Source organism: Pogoniulus pusillus, chromosome 15 (assembly GCF_015220805.1).
Source record: "Pogoniulus pusillus isolate bPogPus1 chromosome 15, bPogPus1.pri, whole genome shotgun sequence".
Taxonomy (NCBI): domain Eukaryota; kingdom Metazoa; phylum Chordata; class Aves; order Piciformes; family Lybiidae; genus Pogoniulus; species Pogoniulus pusillus.
Window position 1 is genome coordinate 988742 of NC_087278.1, and position 23043 is coordinate 1011784.

At 51.2% G+C, this 23043-nt stretch overlaps 1 protein-coding gene across 1 annotated transcript in view; it reads right to left on the bottom strand.

The window, feature by feature from the left end:
* The window catches only part of CRADD (CASP2 and RIPK1 domain containing adaptor with death domain), a 55593-nt gene that overhangs the window by 29317 nt on the left and 3233 nt on the right, over positions 1 to 23043 (bottom strand). Inside the window, exon 2 of the mRNA XM_064154843.1 lies at positions 21816 to 22121. Within this exon, the coding sequence (XP_064010913.1) occupies positions 21816 to 22121 (306 nt within the window). The remainder of the gene's footprint in view (positions 1 to 21815; positions 22122 to 23043) is intronic.

The following is a 23043-nucleotide window of genomic DNA, read 5'->3' on the forward strand; positions in this document are numbered from 1 at the left end:
AATAGGATCTAATACAGGGCAGGGGCAGCCTGTCAGGAATTTAAAGAATTGTTTTATCAGGTTGTCTGTAAAAGACTCTGATGGACTTGAAATGCTGCTTCTCTACAGGGAAAAGCAATTCCTCTCCTCTTTAAAACTAAAGAGTCAGATGAAAGGAGACCTCAGCCTCAGAAATTAAATCCTCATGAAGCTTTAAGTAAAATAGGTACCAGATCTGAAAGCACTCACAGGCTGAGAGCAAAGAAACAGACAAGCAGAGAGTCAATGGATGGGAAGGGGTGGAAGGGACCTCTGGAGAGCATCCAGCCCACCCTCCATGCCAGAGCAGCAGCACCCAGGGCAGGGCACACAGGAACACAGCCAGGTGGGGGTGGAATGGCTCCAGAGGAGACTCCACAGCCTCTCTGGGCAGCCTGCTCCAGGCTCCAGCATCCTCACAGTGACAAAGTTTTCCCTGCTGTTTCCCTGGCACCTACTCTGCTCCAGCTTGCCCCCAGTGCCCCTTGTGCTGTCCTTGGGCATCAGAGCAGAGCCTGGCTCCAGCCCTGCACATCTTTATCAGCAGCAGTGAGCCAGCTCTCAGGCTCCTCTGCTCCCAGCTCCCCCAGCCTGTGCTCACTGCCTGCAGGAGGAGGAGGAGGAATGGGTTTGAACTGGCAGAGGGGGGATTGAAACTGGATGTGAGGAAGTTGTTTGCAGTGAGGGTGGTGAGACACTGGCACAGGCTGCCCAGGGAAGCTGTGGAGCACAGAATCACAGAATGCACCAAGGGAGCAGGAGAGGTTGGGGACTGAGCTGCTGCAAGGCAGTGAAGGGGAAAAGGATTTGAGGGTCCTGGTGGATGGGAGGATGGGCAGGAGCCAGCAGTGTGCTCTGGGGGCCAGGAGGGGCAATGCCAGTCTGGGGTGGGTCAGAAGGGCTGTGGTGAGTAGGTCGAGAGAGGTTCTCCTGCCCCTCTGCTCTGCCCTGCTGAGGCCACATCTGGAGCATTGTACACAGTTCTGGGCCCCCAGTTCAAGAGGGACAGAGAACTGCTGGAGAGAGCCCAGCACAGAGCCACAGAGATGCTGCAGGGAATGGAACAGCTCTGTTAGGAGCAGAGCCTGAGGGAGCTGGGGCTGTGTGCTGGGAGAGGAGGAGCTGAGAGGGGACCTCAGCAATGGCTCTCAATGTGTGCAGGTGAGTGGCAGGAGCTGGAGCCAGGCTCTGCTGGGAGATGCCAGTGCCAGGAGCTGGAGCCAGGCTCTGCTGGGGGATGCCAGTGCCAGGAGCTGGAGCCAGGCTCTGCTGGGGGATGCCAGTGCCAGGAGCTGGAGCCAGGCTCTGCTGGGGGATACCAGTGCCAGGAGCTGCAGCCAGGCTCTGCTGGGGGATGCCAGTGCCAGGAGCTGCAGCCAGGCTCTGCTGGGTGATGCCAGTGCCAGCACAAGGGGCACTGGGTGGGAGCTGAGGCAGAGGAAGTTGCATGGAAACATGAGGAGGAATTTTTCCCTGTGAGGGTGCCAGAGCCCTGGCACAGGCTGCCCAGGGGGGCTGTGGAGTCTCCCTCTCTGCAGATAATCCAACCCCCCTGGCTGTGTTGCTGTGAGATCTGCTCTGGGTGCTCCTGCCCTGGCAGGGGGCTTGGACTGGCTGAGCTTTGGAGGTCCCTTCCAGCCCCTGGCATTCTATGATTACAACCCACAGGACAACCCAGGCACCCACTGCACCTCCCAACAAACTTCCTTCTTTGAAAAGCCCCCAGGAGCTGTGGGCCAACAAGCACTGCTTAGCATGAGACAGGCTACAATCTGCACAGAGCACTTCCATCTTCTTCCTCAGTGCCAAGGAACCCAACAGAGAGATGCAGGAGCAGAGCAGACTGAGCAGCTCCTGTGGCAGGTCCGGAGGAGCGCCCACGCCGCGCAGCCGCCACGCCACGGCAGGCACTGCTCTGCGCTGCCGCTGAAGCAAACCACGCAGGTGAATCCCACCCAGGAGAGACAGCACCAGCGCTGGAAGCTGTGCCAGCCTAAGGCAGCAGCCACTCGCTGCTGGGGACTCCTCTACAGCAGAGACAGGCAGGCAGCGCTGCCCTGCCCCGGGCGCCGCCGGCCGCGGAGCACTGCGCACGGACAGGAGCAGCCCCAGGCTCCGAGCACGGCTCTGCCAACGACGGCCAGCAGCCAGGCTCGGGCAGTCGCTGCCACTGCTCTTCATCGGGAGGACCTGCCAGGCTGGAACAGCCTCAGCTCCTGGCTTTACAGAGCCAGCTCTAAAGGCTAACAAAGCCCCTCACTGCTGTCCCGAGCCGAGGAGGAGCCCTGTGGGGAATGGAGAGAGGAAGGCCAAAGGGAAAGGCTCTCCTTGCATGCATCCCTTCGCCTTAGTGCTTGAAGGCGATGTCTGTACCGGCCACGACAGGCTGCATCCTCACGGCGCCTGCTGCTCACTCTCCTTCAGCGCAGCCATGCCCGGGGAGCAGAGTGCAGCAGATGCACCTGGAGGGGAAGGCAGCTAAACTGCCGCAGCAGTTGCAGTCTCCAGGTTTCAAGAAGGACTTTCTCAAACGAAGGGAGAGAAAAACCCACACCAAGACACGAGCTGCACCTCAGGAGCAAAGGCTGACAGAGCTGGGACTGCTCAGCCTGGAGAGGGAGATGGCTTAGGGGAGACCTTATTGTCATGGACCAGGGCACCAAGAGAGGCTCCCAAGAGGATGGAGACTCTTTTTACGAGGAGTCCCACGGAGAAGACAAGGGCTGATGGGGACAGGTTACTGCTGGGCAGATTCCCATCAGCACAGGCAAGCATCAGAATTGTGTCCCAGGGTGCAGTCCCCTGCACTGGGCAGCTCTAAGGCACAGCTTGGCAGGCTGCTGGGGCAGCTCATCTAACTCCACCATCACCTCGAAAGGTTGCAGCAGACGACCCTTGGGGCCCCTTCCCACCTGGCATTCTATGAAGCCTTCAAGCCCCTGCAGGAAGAGTGTGGTGGGTACCTGCTGCTAAGGGCAGGACCTGCTCTTGCAGCTTTCCCTTGGCCTCCCAGCTACAGATCTTAACAGGAAGCAGACTGCTGAGACAGATGGGCTTGGGCTGCTTTCATGTGCCCATCTTTAGATGATTTCTCTGTTCCATGGTTTTGCAAAGCCTACTCAAGCAAAGTAAAACCAGCCCAGCCACACAACCTGCTGTCTCAAGGAATCACAGAATCAGAGAATCAAGCAGGTTGGCAGAGAGCTCCAAGCTCATCCAATCCAACCCAGCACCCAGCCCTGCCCAACCAACCAGACCATGGCACTAAGTGCCCCAGCCAGGCTTGGCTGCAACACCTCCAGCCATGGGCACTCCACCACCTCCCTGGGCAGCCCATTCCAATGCCAATCACTCTCTCTGACAACAACTTCCTCCTCACATCCAGCCTGGACCTGCCCTGGCACAGCTTCCCCTTGTCCAATTGCTGAGTGCCTGGCAGCAGAGCCCAACCCCACCTGGCTACAGCCTCCCTGCAGGCAGCTGCAGGCAGCAATGAGCTCTGCCCTGAGCCTCCTCTGCTGCAGGCTGCACCCCCCCAGCTCCCTCAGCCTCTCCTCACAGGGCTGTGCTCCAGGCCCCTCCCCAGCCTTCCTGCCCTGCTCTGGACACCTTCCAGTATGCAGTGATGGGCTCCTCTCAGCTGTCTCCTCCTGCTCACTGCTGGTGGCTGCTCCTGCCCAGCACAAGTGGAGCAGGCAGCCCAGGCTGGGTGGCTGGCAGCAGCCCCACAGCCCTCTCTGCCCAAACCCCACAACTTACACTCCCACCTCTCACTGCCAACACAACCCAGGAACCAGGGCTGCTGCCATTTCCAAAGCTGCACTGTGAACTCTTCTGTGAGGCAGGAGCATGAGGAACAGAAGCGGTGAGGAGGCCACAGAGGCATCTCCTGCTGCGGCAGCGGCAGGGCTGCAGCAAGCAGAGGGCGGGCAGCAGTCGGGCTGGCGTTTCGCAAGCAGCTCCTTCTATTTTCATTTCTTTCCCTCCCTTCCCCCCAGACAAGAGCAGCTTCAGCCACAAAATGCGGCTCCTCCAGGTGGGTGCCTCCGGCTTTGTCTCTCAGGCAGGAGCTAAAGGCAGTGGCAGGGCTTTGGGACGGGGCAGGCATCGCTGCATCTGCCGAGGGGCTGCCGCTGGTCCGGCCGCAGTGGCGACGTTCGTGGCAGCAGGACTCGCAGGGCTGGAAGGCTCCAAAAGCAAGAGCTGTAAATATTTATCTTTTTCTGCTGGGGGAAAAAAAACCCCAACCCAACAAAGATGCAACTGACTGCAGAGAACTGCAAGGTGCTGGTGGAAGGGAGGAGGCGGAAGGCCACGGAGGGTGTCTGCCGAGCTCCTTCTAAGGTAAATTCTCCGCCGTCGGCTGGCGAGGGAAGTCTCCGCTCCGCAGAGCGGCAGGCACTGGCGTGGTTTGTTTGCTCAGAGAAGTGTGGAATTCGAAGCCAGATCCTTTGGCTTATCTGTTGTAAACCATGAGTGTGCTTCGAAGCGCCACACCACTCACAATTTCCTAGAGGAGGGATTCTGAGAAACCAGAACGAGCCCCAGTTCCCTAGAAGCATTAAATTAACGCGAGGCATCTGTAAACGAAAGAGCAGAGCTCTGCAAGCCTCTCACCCTGCGCTGCTTCCTGCTTTCTTGGAAACCGCGCAGCGCTCGCACAGATTGGATTACATTACAGGGCTGCCTGCTGCCCAAGAATGTCAGCTTTGGGGGGGGTTACAAAACACAATGTTTGCTGCTTGGCTAATTCCATTCGGGGCTTTTTTACCTCCCGTCCCTAAGGCTCCCTGTGAGAAAGCGCAGGTTGTTGTTGCCTGCCTGCCTGCGAGCTGCCTCCCGCCTCATCTGCTCTGCCTTTGCCGCAGCCAACGTCTGCCGGAGCAAAGTCTGCAGTGCGAAAAGTGTGAGGGCTGAGCTAAAGATGGGTGGCAGCGTTTCAAACCCATCTGCGGCTTTCACCTTGGGCATAGTGACAATAAAGAAAGAAAGAGGAGAACATCAAATACAATAAAATACAATCCAATGAAATAAGAGACAAGAAAATGAAATAAAATTAAATGAAATGAAATAAAAGAAAATAAAATTAAATAAAATGAAAGAAGAGGAAATAAAATGAAATAAAATAAAATGAAATTAAAGAAAAGAAGAGAAAGTAAAAGGAAATTAAATGAAAGAAGAGAAAATAAAATGAAACGAAATAAAATTAAATGAAATGAAATAAAAGAGAAAATAAAATGAAATAAAATTAAATTAAATAAGAGAAAATAAAATGAAATAAGATAAAATAAAATAAAATTAAATTAAACAAGAGAAAATAAAATGAAATTAAATAAGAGAAAATGAAATGAAATGAAATAAAAGGAAATAAAATGAGATTAAATAAGAGAAAATAAAATGAAATAAAATGAAATTAAATAAAATGAAATAAAATAAGATGAAATAAAATTAAATAAAATTAAATGAAATAAAAGGAAATGAAATGAAGTGAAATAAGAGAAAATAAAATGAAATAAAATGAAATGAAATAAGAGAAAATAAAATGAAATAAGATAAAATAAAATAAAATAAATAAGATAAAATAAAATGAAATTAAATTAAACAAGAGAAAATGAAATGAGATTAAATAAGAGAAAATAAAATTAAATAAAATGAAATTAAATAAAATGAAATTAAATAAGATAAAATAAAATGAAATAAAATAAAATGAAATAAAATTAAATGAAATAAAAGGAAATGAAATGAAATAAGAGAAAATAAAATGAAATAAAATGAAATTAAATAAAAGGAAATAAAATTAGAGAAAATAACATGAAACAAAATGAAATGAAATGAAAAAATAATAAAAGTAAACGAAATTATAAAATAAAATATTTTTTTAAATCAAATTAAAAAAAAAAAAAAAGATAAATTCGAATTAAAAATAAGTTTAAAACCAAGGTAAAATAATAATTTTTTTAAAAGGTAAAGCTAAAAATAACTAAATAACATGAAATAATAAAATAAAATTATGAAATAAAAAAATCTAACTGAAAATAAATTTAAAACTAAAATAAAAATAATGAAATGTTAAAAGGTAAAACTAAAAATAAATAAGTAGAATGAAATGATAAAATAAAATGAAACAATCAAATAAAAAGTCAAATTAACTAAAACTAAAAATAAATTTAAAATTAAAATAAACCAATAACATTTTAAAAGGCAAAAATACATAAATAAAACGAAATAATAACATTAAAAATTAAATGATAAAATGAAAAATCAAATTGACTAAAAGTTTAAAACTAAACAAAAAAAATTTCAAAGGTAAAAATTAATAAATAAAATGGAATAATAAAATTAAATGATACAACAATAAATGAAATAATGAAATAAAATAAAAATGTAAGAAATTAAATTGAAAATAAAAGACTGAAATGAAATCATAACGTTAAAAAATACAATAAAAATAAAACCCAATTTCAAACTAAAAGGCAATAATACAATTTTCAAAGGTAGCAGTAAAAAAGAATGAATAAATGAAATTAAATAATAGCCTCAAATAAAATCACACCATGGCATGAAAGAATTAAAGAAAAGGAGATCAAAGCAAACCATGACATTAAAGCCCACAACAGCAAAGCAGATGACAGGTAGGGAGTGCATGGCCCCCAAGGACAAAAACCAACAACCCCAAAGGAGCAGCCAAGGTTCGCACGTCCGAGCTGCAGCACACACCGAGCGTAGCGCTCCCAAGCAGCTCAGGGGAACGCAAAGCAGGCAGCCTGCAGACCTCGCTGCTGCTGCTGCTCTCTGCATGGGCTTCTGCCTTTTGCAGCGCAGCTTTCAGCTGCAGTCACAGCACCAAAGCAGCCTCGTGTGGGCTCGGAATCGGTTCACCACAAAGGGCTGCCTGCACCTCCAGCCCCCAGTCCTGCACCTCCTGCCATGAGGACTCACACTCAGCAGTGGGAATTTTCTTTTCTCTTCTCTTTTTTCTTTTCTTCTTTTTCTTTTCCCTTCTCTTCTCTTCCTCTTCTCTTCCCTTCCTCTTTTCTCTTCCTTTCTTTTTTATTTTCTTTTCTCTTCTCTTCCTTTTTCTTTTTCTCTTTTTTCTCTTTTCTTTTTTTTCTTTCAGTTTCTTTCCTTTTCCTTTATTTTTTTCTCTTCTTTCGCTTTTATCTTCTTTTTTGTTCTTTTTCTTCTCTTTCCTTTCCTCTTTTTCTCTTTTTTATCTTCTCTCTTCTCTTACGTTCTTTTTCTTTTCTTTCCTCTTTTTCTCTTTTTTCCTTTTCTTTTTCTCATCTCTTACGTTTTTTTTCTTCTTTTCTTTTCTCTTTTCTTTTCTTTCTTCTTTTCTCTTTTCCCACTTCCTTTCATCTTCTTTTTCTCTTCTCTTACGTTCTTTTTCTTTTCTCTTTTTCTCTCTTCTTTTTCTTTCTTTTTCTCTTCTTATTTTTCTTTTCTATTTTTCTTTTTTTTTCTATTTTACTTTTTTCCCCCTTTTCCTCCTTTCTCCTTCCCTTCCCTTCCCTTCCCTTCCCTTCCCTTCCCTTCCCTTCCCTTCCCTTCCCTTCCCTTCCCGCCAGGCGACAGCCACAGGACCAAACTTCCTGGGCTAGGACTCCAAAGATAAATAAACCTAAAGCAATACATATATTTATTTTTTCTATCGAGGCTCCAAATGTTTTTAAGTAGGTGAAGTGAACATTCTTGGCACTCCCCAGATGACATCAACAAAAGAAATTAAGAAGATTGAGGGAGGAGAGGGGAGGGAAAACAGAAACAAAACCACAACACAAATGCAACCAACCCCAGCAGCTTCTTGGCAGCAAACCTATCCAGCACCTTTCTTGGAATGCAATTGTTCCTGCAAAGTGTTAGGGGGTGTATCCATATGCCTCAACCACTCTCCTACAGTAAACTCCAGGCTCTGAACTCATACAAACCCTCAAGAGTAGTACACAAAACTGCCTCAAGAGGCCTGACAATGCTCATAAAATCACAGCCTCCCACAATAACTCCCAAGATAAAGGGGGGTGATTAATTTTCACCTGGGAGCTAGGAAAGGAGGTTGCTGCACATGTTACTGCCATTGCAGTTCCTCTGCACACTGCAGTGATGCTTTTCACGTAGCATGGCAGGACACAATTAGCATGGAAGTGGCAGGCTCCAGGCTAGGCACAGGCTCTGCCCTGCCACATGTATAGAGACACATGTCAAAAAATGGGATTGAGCTGTGGTCTGATTTTTCCCCCCAGGTATTGATGGGTTGTGTGAAAAATGATGGGTCAAGAAGAGGGGAGGTTGCTGTCAAGAGTAACGCAGGTCAGGATTGCTTTTCCTGTCATCTTTTAGTGTCTGCTTGGTTTAATCTCCTGCCACCTGCATGCTAAAACAGTGAAGCGTTAAGGAAGAACATTTAATGCTTGTGAGCAATATTCCTCCTTGGCACAGGCCAGCACAGCACTGTAGGATTTGGGGGGAAAGGGAATTGTGTGAATCAAAGCCTACAGTCACTGCCCTGTGTGTGAATCAAAGCCTACAGCCACTGCCCTGTGTGTGAATCAAAGCCTACAGCCACTGCCCTGTGTGTGAATCAAAGCCTACAGCCACTGCTCTGTGTGTGAATCAAAGCCTACAGCCACTGCTCTGTGTGTGAATCAAAGCCTACAGCCACTGCCCTGTGTGTGAATCAAAGCCTACAGCCACTGCCCTGCCTGTGTGTGAATCAAAGCCTACAGCCACTGCCCTGTGTGAATCAAAGCCTACAGCCACTGCCCTGTGTGTGAATCAAAGCCTACAGCCACTGCCCTGTGTGTGAATCAAAGCCTGCAGCCACTGCCCTGTGTGTGAATCAAAGCCTACAGCCACTGCCCTGTGTGTGAATCAAAGCCTACAGCCACTGCTCTGTGTGTGAATCAAAGCCTACAGCCACTGCCCTGTGTGTGAATCAAAGCCTACAGCCACTGCCCTGCCTGTGTGTGAATCAAAGCCTACAGCCACTGCTCTGTGTGTGAATCAAAGCCTACAGTCACTGCCCTGTGTGTGAATCAAAGCCTACAGCCACTGCCCTGCCTGTGTGTGAATCAAAGCCTACAGTCACTGCCCTGTGTGTGAATCAAAGCCTACAGCCACTGCCCTGTGTGTGAATCAAAGCCTACAGTCACTGCCCTGCCTGTGTGTGAATCAAAGCCTACAGCCACTGCCCTGTGTGTGAATCAAAGCCTACAGTCACTGCCCTGTGTGTGAATCAAAGCCTACAGCCACTGCCCTGCCTGTGTGTGAATCAAAGCCTACAGTCACTGCCCTGTGTGTGAATCAAAGCCTACAGCCACTGCCCTGTGTGTGAATCAAAGCCTACAGCCACTGCCCTGTGTGTGAATCAAAGCCTACAGCCACTGCCCTGCCTGTGTGTGAATCAAAGCCTACAGCCACTGCCCTGTGTGTGAATCAAAGCCTACAGCCACTGCCCTGTGTGTGAATCAAAGCCTACAGCCACTGCCCTGTGTGTGAATCAAAGCCTACAGCCACTGCCCTGTGTGTGAATCAAAGCCTACAGCCACTGCCCTGTGTGTGAATCAAAGCCTACAGCCACTGCCCTGTGTGTGAATCAAAGCCTACAGCCACTGCCCTGTGTGTGAATCAAAGCCTACAGCCACTGCCCTGCCTGTGAATCAAAGCCTACAGCCACTGCCCTGTGTGTGAATCAAAGCCTACAGCCACTGCCCTGTGTGTGAATCAAAGCCTACAGCCACTGCCCTGCCTGTGTGTGAATCAAAGCCTACAGCCACTGCCCTGTGTGTGAATCAAAGCCTACAGTCACTGCCCTGTGTGTGAATCAAAGCCTACAGCCACTGCCCTGTGTGTGAATCAAAGCCTACAGTCACTGCCCTGTGTGTGAATCAAAGCCTACAGCCACTGCCCTGTGTGTGAATCAAAGCCTACAGTCACTGCCCTGCCTGTGAATCAAAGCCTACAGTCACTGCCCTGTGTGTGAATCAAAGCCTACAGCCACTGCCCTGCCTGTGTGTGAATCAAAGCCTACAGCCACTGCCCTGTGTGTGAATCAAAGCCTACAGCCACTGCCCTGCCTGTGAATCAAAGCCTACAGTCACTGCCCTGTGTGTGAATCAAAGCCTACAGCCACTGCCCTGCCTGTGAATCAAAGCCTACAGCCACTGCCCTGTGTGTGAATCAAAGCCTACAGCCACTGCCCTGCCTGTGAATCAAAGCCTACAGTCACTGCCCTGTGTGTGAATCAAAGCCTACAGCCACTGCCCTGTGTGTGAATCAAAGCCTACAGTCACTGCCCTGCCTGTGAATCAAAGCCTACAGTCACTGCCCTGTGTGTGAATCAAAGCCTACAGTCACTGCCCTGCCTGTGAATCAAAGCCTACAGTCACTGCCCTGCCTGTGAATCAAAGCCTACAGTCACTGCCCTGTGTGTGAATCAAAGCCTACAGCCACTGCCCTGTGTGTGAATCAAAGCCTACAGTCACTGCCCTGTGTGTGAATCAAAGCCTACAGTCACTGCCCTGTGTGTGAATCAAAGCCTACAGTCACTGCCCTGTGTGTGAATCAAAGCCTACAGTCACTGCCCTGTGTGTGAATCAAAGCCTACAGTCACTGCCCTGTGTGTGAATCAAAGCCTACAGCCACTGCCCTGTGTGTGAATCAAAGCCTACAGCCACTGCCCTGTGTGTGAATCAAAGCCTACAGCCACTGCCCTGTGTGTGAATCAAAGCCTACAGCCACTGCCCATCCTGCCTGCTTGTTCCTGACTCTTTGCAAGCAGCAAGAAAGCAACAGGAGGGTCCAGCAGCATCCCCCTCTGTAGCACCAAGTATTTTTCCCCCACCATGTTTATGTTTACAGCAGACAGACAGCAACCCAAAAGCAGGCTCTGGAGACAGTTTTAAGCTGGGCATGAACATGAAAACAGAAGTGCAAATGCCATCAGAGCCCCTACAGCCTCTTCAAGGATTCATCCTGCTTCCCCCTTTACAAGAGGTAGTCCCTAATAGCAGGAGCAGAAAGCACAGACATCAAAACTCCCTCAGAGCTATGACAACATCCAACAAGTACCCAGGATAGAAAATATTCTGCATTTCACACTGAAACATTGAGATTCTTTGTCTCTTTTTTCCCTCCCCCTCCCCAAAAGAAAGGAATTAAACACAAAACCTATGGCTTGGACTTGCCTAAAATTTGCAGGTGACTTGAAATGACTTGGGGGGAAAACACCCACCCCAACGAAGGTAACTATTCACCCAACTGAATGTGCTGGTGGAGTGCTCGGGGTGCAGTGCTTTCCAGCTCGGCCCCGCAGTCACAGCAGATCTGACAGCAGAGGGAATGTGACTGCGGCTCCCAGAGAAGCCTCTCTGCCTCCCAACCCACAGCTACCTACTGAGTTCTGTAAGACCTTAGAAGTATCTGCTGAGAAATGAAATCACTTTGGGTCTTGTGGTTCCCATACACAATATTCCTCAGCCCTTAATACTTTCAAGACTGATCTTTGACTTCTGCCTCTCCTCCTCTGGAGCAAATTCCCCACCAGCTTCCTCTGCCTGCCTGGGGATGTGAGGGGCTGCTCCTCGCTGGAACAATTAAGCCCCAAACTCCAGCAAAAAGCCACGTGAATGGCCTCCAAAACGACTCTCAGCTGCCAGAAGCAGTAAATATCCATCTCTGAGTGCTTCCAGGGGCAGTCTGTGCTCAGCCTAGGTCCTCTCAATCCAGCCACAAGCGTGCCCACTGCAGTGCCATGCCAGCAGAAAGGGACCAGCCGCAGCTCTTCCCCCTCTCTGGCAGCACAGTCCCTACCAGCTCCCAGGGAACGTCAGGCTGCAGGAGAGCTCAGCCCCACTGCACACTGAATTCTCTGGGAACGAAGCCTTGAAACTCCTTGTCAGACTCTCCATCCACTTTCTCCCACCCCCCTCTCTTTTCTCTCCCTGTGAGCCAGGCGTGGGTGGGTTATTTTCAGACACATCTGACTCCTTCCAGAGCCTTCGCTATTGATCACACTTTGCATGATAACCAGGAAGGGCTCAAGCTACCCACAGCCAACAACAGGCACAAAACTATCTGCAGAGCAGGTTTTTTTCCTCAGGCTCTTGGAATACTTGCAGAGTGTTTCACATTTATAACCAACCCTTCCCCTCCCCCCCCCCCCGAACCCAAATTTACTCTCCTAGCAGATTGGCTGTGCAAAATACCTCATATCTGGGAGAAGCCTGCAGGGTAAACGTAATTAATGGCTACAATATCACTTACTGTACACAAACATGCCAGTTGGGAGACTATGAGGATGCTGTTTCAAAGGGGCTGTGCTAGCAAAGAGGTTTAAGAGTGCACAAAACACATTTGCCATGAAAATGATATGCTTGGAGGGACACAACCTCCTGGGTCCAGTGTGGATGGTGCAAGAGAAAAATGCTTTGGAGGAGAGGGAGGGACACAATCAGAAAAGCAAACTCCTTCTGCTGGGAACACTTAAACCATCTGGGTGAGCTCCCTACTCAAGTCCTACTCAGTGTGAAAGGGAAGGGGATAAAAAGTCAATAGAGGTGGATAATAAAAGCGGAGGCAGTGATGTGGGTGCAAAGGACCCAACCTGCTTGACCTGAGGTAGGTTCTTAGTTGATGGTCCCCCTGGTTTGGCTGCTTTCAGGGGGGAGACTGTGACCCAAGCAGAAGCACCTGAAGGATTGCCCTCATCATTTTGTGGTGCAAACAACTCAGTGTGATCCCTGTGTTCAGGTGGGGGACTGTGACCCAAGCAGAAGCAGCTGAAGGACTGCCCTCATCATTTTGTGGTGCAAGCAATTCAATAAGGTCCCTGCTTTCAGAGGGGAAAAAAAATCCCCCAAAGTACCACCCAACAAACCCCAAACCCCAAAGAAAAAGGGGCAAGGCTTCTCATCAGAGGAAGCCCCCCCACCTGATTTTGTGTTTTCTGTGTTTTCACACTAGGCAGACCTCTGAAAGTCAATAACAACAATATGAGAGTGGAGATGTGGGGCTGAAGTCAATAAGGCCCAGTAAATGCAGTTATGGGAAGCAGCTCTGCATGGTTTTAATTCTGTTTTCCTAGAAAGGCTCCCAGGCTGTTACTGATACTTGACCTGGATGGCTCTGTTTTCTATTACAAAGCACAGAGTATCAATACAGCACCACAGCCCTCTGCACTCAGCACTCCTTAACCCTTTGCAGGCTGAGAGGCAGGTGAGCAGAGAAGCACAGAATCAAGCAGGCTGGAAGACAAGAGAGACTGGAGCTGGCTCTTGAAGCTGAGAACAGCAAGATGCCACCAAAGCTGTCACCTGGCACAAAGCACTGCAGCTCCAGGCAAGGAAGTGAGGAGAGCTGAAGCAGCACCAGGCTGGAGCAGCATGGAGCAGGAGCAGGCTGCTCACTCTGGCTGCTGTTTGGATGCTAAGTGCATCACACACCTGCCTCCTCCGTTCCCTCTCCTCAAGCCTGCTCATATGCCAGGCTCTGGCCAACCTGCTCTAGGGTTGGGTGCCCCTGCCCATGGCAGGGGGGGTTGGAGCTGGGTGATCCTGGTGGTCCCTGCCTGCTGCTGTGATTCTGTGAAGGCTCTGCTGTCAGGCACTTCTCAGTCTGCACACTGCAGCTGACTGAATCTTGTATTAAATGAGATACTCTCATGCTGAGAAAAGAAAGATGGAATGAAAAGGACAGGAAAAAAAGAAGGAAGGGGAAGGGGAGGGGGGGAGAAGGCAGCCATAGGGTATGAACAGAGGAATCCAGCTTCTTGGAACTATAACTTTCAAATCCATCTGGCCTGGGAGGGGGACAATAAAAATATACAGAAAGTGATTAAGAAATGCTCCATGCTACCCACTGCAGTCAGGTACTGCAGGTCCCGTGGGGCCACCACACTGCAGGTGCACACGAGAGTATCACTGCCTCCAGTGAACAGAAGGCAAAGCAGAGCAGCAGTCACTTGCCCAAGGCCACTACTCAAATCAGCACCAGAGCTGGGAATCAAATTGCCCAATCACAGAATGCAGCAGGCTGGCAGAGAGCTCCAAGCTCAGCCAGCCCAGCTTAGCACCCAGCCCTGCCCAACCAACCAGACCATGGCACTAAGTGCCCCAGCCAGGCTTGGCTCCAACATCTCCAGCCATGGGCACTCCACCACCTCCCTGGGCAGCCCATTCCAATGCCAATCACTCTCCCTGCCAACAACTTCCTCCTAACATCCAGCCTGAGCCTGCCCTGGCACAGCTTGAGGCTGTGTCCCCTTCTTCTGTCCCTGGCTGCCTGGCAGCAGAGCCCAACCCCACCTGGCTACAGCCTCCCTGCAGGCAGCTGCAGGCAGCAATGAGCTCTGTCCTGAGCCTCCTCTGCTGCAGGCTGCACCCCCCCAGCTCCCTCAGCCTCTCCTCACAGGGCTGTGCTCCAGGCCCCTCCCCAGCCTTGCTGCCCTTCTCCAAACACCTTCCAGCACCTCAACATCTCTCTGCAATGGAGGAGCCCAGAACTGGACACAGCACTGCAGGGGTGGCCTGAGCAGTGCTGAGCACAGGGGCAGAATTCTGCTTGCCTGACCCTGCCTGGATGGGTGGCACATCTGGCAGTGGGTGGAAGAAGCCTTCCACTGCTGACGTAAGCAGACGGCTCTTGGGGTGGGCTTGTTTTGATGTGTGAGGAGGAAGTCTTGGGACAGGACACAGGCAGTGAGCATAAGGGCAGGAAGCAAATTCGGCAGTCTGAAAGGAGGAACTCTTCTCTTTTTAGGCTGGAGAAGAGAAGACTGAGAGGGGATTGAATCAATGTCTCTAAATCTCTGAGGGCTGGGGGTCAGGAGGGGGGACAGGCTCTGCTCACTGCTGCCTGGCACAGGACAAGCAGCAATGGATGGAAGCTGCAGCACAGGAGGCTCCAGCTCAGCACAAGGGGAACTTCTTGCCTGGAAGGGTCCCAGAGCCTGGCACAGGCTGCCCAGAGAGGCTGTGGAGTCTCCTTCTGTGGAGCCTTCCCAGGCCTGTCTGGATGTGTTGCTGTGTGCCCCGAGCTGGATTGTGTGGCCCTGCTCTGGCAGGGGGTTGGACTGGATGAGCTCTTTGGGTCCCTTCCAAGCCCTCACATCTGTGAGCTGTGATCTTACCACTCTCAAACCACGGCAGGATCCTGGGCTGCATCAGGAGAAGTGTGGCCAGCAGGGTGATTCTCCCCCTCCACTCTGCTCTGGTGAGACCCCTCCTGGAGTACTGCATCCACTTCTGGAACTCCCCTTACAAGAAGAATGTGCTCCACAACCTCCCTGGGAAACCTGTGCCAGTGTCTCAGCACCCTCACTGCAAACAACTTCTTCCTCACAGCCACTTTCAATCTCCTCTCTGCCACTTCAAACCCATTCCTCCTCCTCCTCCTCTCATCACCAGACCTTGTCAACAGTCCCTCCCCAGCCCTCCTGCAGCCCCCTTCACATCCTGCAAGGCCACTCCAAGCTCTCCTGGAAGCCTTCTCCTCTGCAGGCTGCACAGCCCCAACTCTCTCAGCCTGTGCTCACAGCAGAGCTGCTGCAGCCCTCTCAGCATCTTGGTGGCCTCCTCTGCACTGCCTCCAACACTTCCATGTCCTGCTTGTGCTGGGGGCTCCAGAACTGTCCCCAGGACTGCAGGTGGGGTGTGAGGAGAGCAGAGCCAAGGGGCAGAATCCCCTCCCTTGCCCTGTGCCCACACTGCTCTGGCTGCAGCCCAGCACAGGGTTGTGTCTGGGCTGCACTCACCCTGCAGGCTCCTGTGGAGCTTTGCATCAGCCCAGACCCCCAGGGCCTGTTCCTCAGGGCTGCTCTCAGCCATTCCTCACCCAGCCTGGAGCTGTGCTTGGGATTGCACCCACCCAGGTGCAGGACCTTCCACTTGGCCTTGTTGAATGTCCTGAGGTTGGCCTGGGCACAGCTCTGCAGCCTGCCCAGCTCCCTCTGGATGGGTCCCTGCCCTCTAGCAAGTGACTGTGCCACACAGCTGGTGCCATCTGCACACCTGCTGAGGCTGCACTGATTCCTCTACCCATGGCACTGACAAAGATGTTCCACATCACTGGTGCCAGCACTGGCCCCTGAGGGAGCCACTTGGCACTGGTGTGCAGGTGGAGGTCCATGTCCTTGTGCTGGGGCCCCAGAGCTGGGAGCAGTACTCCAGGTGTGCTCCCAGGAGAGCAGAGCAGAATGGGGAGCATCCCCTGAGAGATGTCAGCAGCACAAACACAGCTGCTTACTAACATGGGGTGGGGGAAACCCCAACCACCAACCAACCCTCACCACGACAGACTGCAAGAGAACACCAAACCAAACAGCCCACATCAAACCCAGAGTGCACCCCCAGAAGGCTGTGCAGAAGCAGGGGGGGTCTGGCTGCTTGTCCCTAGGCTGGTGCCTGCTGCTAGCAGCGAGTGTGTGCACAAACCTCTGCTGCAGGCTCTGCAGATCTCTGCGGTCAGGAAGGCAGCCAAGGCTGTAAAGGTCACACCCAATCTGCAGGGGAGATGGCAACGTGCAAAAGGACCTCGGGAAACTCGAGGATGCCTTTGAGCCTCTGCAGAAAACAGCTCCCCTATAGCCTGCAGGCACCAGGATGTGGCACAAGGGCACTCCTCCACCTCCAGGCCGACCCCAGGGTGCTAAGCACAGCCCTTCGGACAGGCATGGTGCTCATCATCTGAGTCCTGGGATGGTGCTTATGGTGAGCTGAGTCTTGGGTAGGTGTTCATGATTTAAGTCTTGGGTTGGTGTTTATGATGATTTAAATCTTGGATTAGTGTTTATTATTTAAGTCCTGGGTTGGTGTTTATGATTTAAGTCTTGGGATGGTGTTTACGATGACTTAAGTCTTGGGATGGTGTTTATGATGATTTGGGTCTTGGGTTGGTGTTTATGATGATTTGGGTCTTGGGTTGGTGTTTATGATGATTTGGGTCTTGGGTTGGTGTTTATGATGATTTAAGTCCTGGGTTGGTGTTTATAATGCCTTAAGTCTTGCAGTGCCTCTCTGCAGAGTGTTTTATGCCCTAGAAGCACAGAAGGCCAGGTTGGAAGGGCCCCCAGGGATGGCCTGGTCCAAGCTTTCCAGGTGCTGCCCCAGCAGGCTGTGTGCAAGAACCTGCCCCTATGACTTTCAAGTCAAGGCAGAGCTACTGACCTCCAGCAGCACAGCACTTGGCATTTTCTGCTTGAGATTCTGTGATGCTGTGGTGCTGTGGTTCTATGATGCTATGGTTCTGTGATTCTGTGATCCAAAGGCCTGCACAGAAAAATCCCTGTGCCTGTGCCACAGTTTCTGACACTCAAGAGAAAAAAACCCTAACAGTCTGCTTTTATAGAAACACAGAATCAGGCAGGGCTGGAAGGGACCACAAGGAGCAGCCAGTCCCAACCCCCTGCCATGCCCAGGGACACCTCACACTAGAGCAGGCTGCACACAGCCTCAGCCAGCCTGGCCTCAAACACCTCCAGGGATCAGGCTTCCACCACCTCCCTGGGCAGCCCCTGCCAGGCTCTCACCACCCTCCTGCTGAACAACTTCTTCCTCACATCCAGGCTGACTCTCCCCATTTCCAGCTTTGCTCCATCCCCCCCCGCCCTATCCCTCCCTGAGTTTAAAGTCAGTGAGAAGTGGAAGACTCTAACATGAAATCTTCCTAGATGCACAGAATGGGTTGGGTTGGAAGGGATCTTAAAGCTCATCCAGCTCCAACCCCCTGCCATGGGCAGGGACACCTCCCACTAGAACAGGTTGCTCAAGGCCTCATCCAGCCTGGCCCTGAACACCTCCAGGGACCCTTCAAGCAACAATTTTCAACCTGCCCTTAGTCCTGCAAAAGACCTGTGAAAGCTGAGGGTGCTTTGCTTGAGTAAAGAGGATTTTCATGGAGGGTAAGTGAGCAGCAGGCACAAGATTCCTCCCCACATGGATGATTCAGAGCTAAAAACACACCCAGAGGAGTTTAAGACCAGAGCCCACGATGCCAGCTCTCAAAATGCAAAGGGTTTCAGGGTGCCACTGAAGGCAGGCTGCAGGTGGCTGCTTTCTGCACCCAAATGCACTCTTTACAGGACATCAGCACAGAGTCACAGCATGGGCTGGAAGGGACCTCCAAAGCTCAGCCAGACCAACCCTCTGCACTCAGCAGGGGCATCCTGCACCAGAGCAGGCTGCCCACAGCCCTGTCCAGCCTCACCTTGAAAGCCCCCAGCTGCCTCCCTGGGCAGCCTGTTGCAGCAGCCTCCTGGTGCAGCACTTGTTCCTCACGCCCAACCCAAATCTGCTCTGCTTTGGAGCTACTGCCCTCGTCCTGCCCCTGCAGGCCTTTGCAACCAGTCCCTCTGCACACTGTTGCAGCCCCTTCAGGCACTGGCAGGCTGCTGTTAGGTCTCCCTGAAGGCTTTTCTTCTCCAGGCTGCACACCCTCAGCTCCCTCAGCCTGTCCTCATAGCAGAGCTGCTCCAAACCCCCCTGAGCATTTCCATGGCCTCCTCTGGCCCCACTCCATCAGGTCCATATCCTGCCTGCATTCAGGGCTCCAAAGCTGGATGCAGTGCTCCAGGTGAGGACCAGCAGAGCAGAGCAAAGTGTCAGGATCCCCTCTCTGGCCACACTGCTTTGGATGTAGCCCAGGCTGCCGCTGGCCTTCTGGGCTGTAAGCTCACACTGCCTGCTCCTGGCCAGCTTCTGGTCCATCAGCACCACCGACAACTCCTCACCTGCTTCCAGGGGGGCAGAGCTGAGGTTATCCAGCAGGGTACTGCAGAACACACTTAGCTGGGGTTGATTAGAGCCAATGGCTTTTTCCATGCTCGAGGCCAGACTATGCTCAAGCACTCTGCTGAGACAAAAGCTCACCAGTTTGTTGTTCCCAAGGCAAAGTCAGGCTCTGCATCCCAAACCACATTTCCATGCCTACAATCAGCACAGATGCTGCTGCTTACAGTTCCAGATTCATTCCAGGGTGCACTCAGCATTTATTGGGGCACAGATGGTTGCTCTGTTCCTTTGGCATCTAAAGAACATCCCTAAATATTCAAACACACTTGGCTGCCTGCCTCCTGATCCTCTTCTTGTGCTCTGGATTGCCACAGCAAAAATAACAGTAACCTTTGATCTCATCTGGAAGCCTTCTCTGAGCTGCAGCCAGAATTTGGCAATAGGATTATGGAGAACAGTCACAGAATCAGAGACTTGCAGAATGGCTTAGGTTGGGAGGGACCTCAGGGATCAGCCAGTTCCAACCCCTGCCATGGGCAGAGACACCTCCCACTAGAACAGGTTGCTCAAGGCCTCATCCAGCCTGGGCCTGAACACCTCCAGGGAGGTGGCATCTTGTCCAATGCCTCTGCAGCCAGCAGGGACACCAAGGTCAGGCTGCCCAGGAACACATCAAGTTTGACCTTCAATGTCTCCAGGGATGGAGCCTCAACCACCTCCCTGTGCAGCCTGTGCCAGTCTCTCCCCAGCCTCACTGTGCAGAGCTCCCTCCTGATGTCCAACACAACTCTGCCCTGCTCCAGCTCCAAACCACTGACCTTAGCCTGTCCCCACAGCCCCTTCTGAGCAGTCCCTCCCCAGCCTGCCTGCAGCTCCCTGCAGAAAAGCAGCCCTGAGCTCTGCCTGGAGCCTTTTCTTCTCCAGGCTGAACAGCTCCAACTCCCCCAGCCTGTCCCTGTAGCAGAGGTTCTCCAGCCCTCTGAGCACCTTTGTGGCCTCCTCTAGACACTCTCCATCAGCTCCAGGTCTCTCTTGTGCTGGGGGTCCCATAACTGGCCCCAGCCCTGTAGGTGAGGTCTCCCCAGAGCAGAGCAGAGGGGCAGGATCCCCTCTCTCTATGTCTGCCCACACTGCTCTGGATGCAGCCCAGGCTGCCCTTGGCCTCTGGGCTGGCAGTGCCCATGCCTGGCTCCTGCCCAGCTATTCAGATGGCCAAACTGAAATGGAGGGGAGAGGAGGGCTTGGAGAAAGGTTAATCAAAGTGCTCAGAAACAACACTCTCAGGGGAGGACTTGCTGGTAAGGTGAGGTTAGCAGCCAGGGCACGCTGCCAGAAGTCCAAAACTCACAGACACAGAGGGTGTTTGGTGTTGGGAGGGATCTGCAAAGATCATCTAGTCCAAGCCTTCTGCACTCAGCAGGGACACCTGCAACTGGAGCAGGCTGCTCAGAGCCTCGAGCAACCTGACCTGTTGTGCTGACATCAACAACTGCTCAACAATTGCACGGGCACCTTGGTGAAGAGACCACTTCTGAATGAGCACCTAGAGCAGGAAGCTAAGTTTAGAAGCACACTGGAAGGTCAGGAAGCCAAAGATATGACTGAACAAGATTACAAAACACCCATTCAACCAGCTCCTAAATGTGTCCTGCCAGCAGGCAGTGGCCATTCAGTTTGGAAGCAATCACCCTGGATATTTGCACTCCAAATAAACCTACCAAGCAACACAAACCCAAACTGGCATGTGACACCAAACCAAAACGACAGGAGAGGCCAAGTGAAAGCAAATAAATGCTCTGACAGCACAAGCAGCCCAGACACAGAGCACTCCTGACACTCAGAAACCAAAGGAGAATGAGCTGTGGAGGGTGGAGAGGCTCTTGTGTAGCTACTTGAAGCTACTATTTGTCAGCATAGAAAACACACAATGGGTTGGGTTGGAAGGGACTTGAAAGACCATTCAGTTCCAAACACCCTGCCATGGGCAGGGACACTTCTCACCAGCCCCAGGTTGCTCAGGGCCTCATCTAACCTGGCCTTGAACACCTCCAGGGAGGTTGTGGAGCACAGAAGCACCCAATGTGATCTTTGATCACATTGGGTGCTTCTGTGCTCCACAACCTCCCTGGGAAACCTGTGCCTGTGTCTCAGCACCCTCAACCTGTGCCAGTGTCTCCTCACCCTCACTCTCTGTGCTCCACAACCTCCCTGGGCAACCTGTGCCAGTGTCTTACCACCCTCACTGTCAAGAATTTCTTCCTCATCTCCAGCCTCAATCTCCACTCTTCCAGCTTCAATCCATTCCCTCTCATCCTATCACAAAGAGCCCTTGGGAAAATTCCCTCCCCAGCTGCCCTGTAAACCTCTCTCAGGTACAGAAGGCAACTACCACAGAATCATATAAGGTCACCCCAGAGCCTTCTCTTCACCAGGTCTGCCAACGGTAACTTCTCTTAGTCCAGTACCTGAAGGGGGCTCCAGGAAGGCTGAGGAGGGACTATTGGTAAGGTCTCGTAAAGAGAGGATGAGGAGGAATGGGTTTGAAGTGGCAGAGGGGAGATTGAAAGTGGATGTGAGAAAGAAGTTGTTTGCAGTGAGGGTGGTGAGACACTGGCACAGGTTGCCCAGGGAGGTTGTGGAGCACAGAAGCACAGAATGTGATCAAAGATCACATTGGTTGCTTCTGTGCTCCACAACCTCCCTGGAGGTGTTCAGGACCAGGCTGGATGAGGCCCTGAGAGACCTGTTTCAGTGAGAGGTGTCCCTGCCTATGGCAGGGGGGTTGGAACTGGATGAGCTTTGAGGTTCCTTCCATCCTCCCTTCGAGGTAATTGAGTCTAGGTCCTCCTACATCCCAGCCTCTCCCAGGACAGCTTTTCCTGCTGTCTCCTGGGGCTCAGCCTTGCCCACTCCTCAACCTCTGCAACACTTCCTGGCTTCCAGGAAATTCAGCCTGTCCCCTTTTCTTGGTGCCATGCTCCACATCTCCCTGCAATTCCTGCTTATCTCCAATACTTTCAAAACCACAGCTCGAGAAGCAGCTTCAAAGCATCACCACAGCAATCCTGGCCTTACCTGCAGGCTCCTGCACTGTCATCTCCTTACGCTTCGCCAGCAGCTTGTCTTTAACCCAGGGGAACTCCTGCAAGGACTCCAGGAACACCTCGAAAGCCTTGGGTCCTCTGCTGGGGAGAATGTCAAGGAGCATCATGGTTCTCCTCTGGGTGGTGGTCTGGGCTTTTATTTCCTGAACATGACTGTCTGTGAGGATCCCTTCTTGGTAGAGATACTGAGTCACAACTCCATCCACCAGCACCTCCGTGCAGAGCTCCAGGCGCAGCGAGCGCAGCAGCTGCTTGTCTCTGGCATCCATCTGGCAACCTGCAGCAGCAGACAGCAGCAGAGAAGTCTGTCAGGATCAAAATGCTCCAACCTTCAACACCCAGAAGTGATGTTAGAATGCCCTGAGGTGATGTTAAAATGCCCAGAAGTGATGGTAGAATGCTTGGAATGCTTAGAAGGGATGTCAGAATGCCCAGAGGTGACAATAGAATGCCCAGAAGGGACATTAGAACACTTAAAAGTGATGTTAGAACACCCAGAAGAGATATTAGAATGCCCAGAAGGGACTTGAGAATGTCCAGAAGTGATGTTACAACAAGCAGAATGGATGTTAGAATGCCCAGAATGGATGCTAGAAAGCCCAGAATGGATGTTAGAACGCCCTGAATGGATGCTAGAAAGCCCAGAATGGATGCTAGAACACTGAGGTGATGTTAGAACACCCAGAATGGATGCTAGAACGCCCAGAATGGATGCTAGAACGCTGAGGTGATGTTAGAACGCCCAGAATGGATGTTAGAAGGCCCAGAATGGATGTTAGAAGGCCCAGAAGTGATGCTGGAACATCCCTTCCAACCTAACCCATTCCATGATTCCAATGTGCCCACAGGATGCCCTCTGCTAGCTTCCATTCCACCTGACTAACACTCCCACCAGGAAGGAAAACCACTGGAAAAGCATTTTATAGCCACACTACAGAAGAGAAGCCAAGACAGAGATCAAGCAACTCATTCAAGGCAATGCTGGGAGCCTGTGGCAGAGCTACAAACAGAATTGAGCTGTCTTGTCTAGGACTTCATGGCAAACACATCCCAGGGCCCATGAATGGCACTCGAGGGGCAGAGAATGGCAGAGAAGCACAATGGGAGGCCTTCTTGTGACAAAATAATGAAGTCAAAGCACTGCAGCAGGTGTGGAGCCTGCTTGCCAAGGGAGCTGCTGCTAATGAAACGAGGCACTG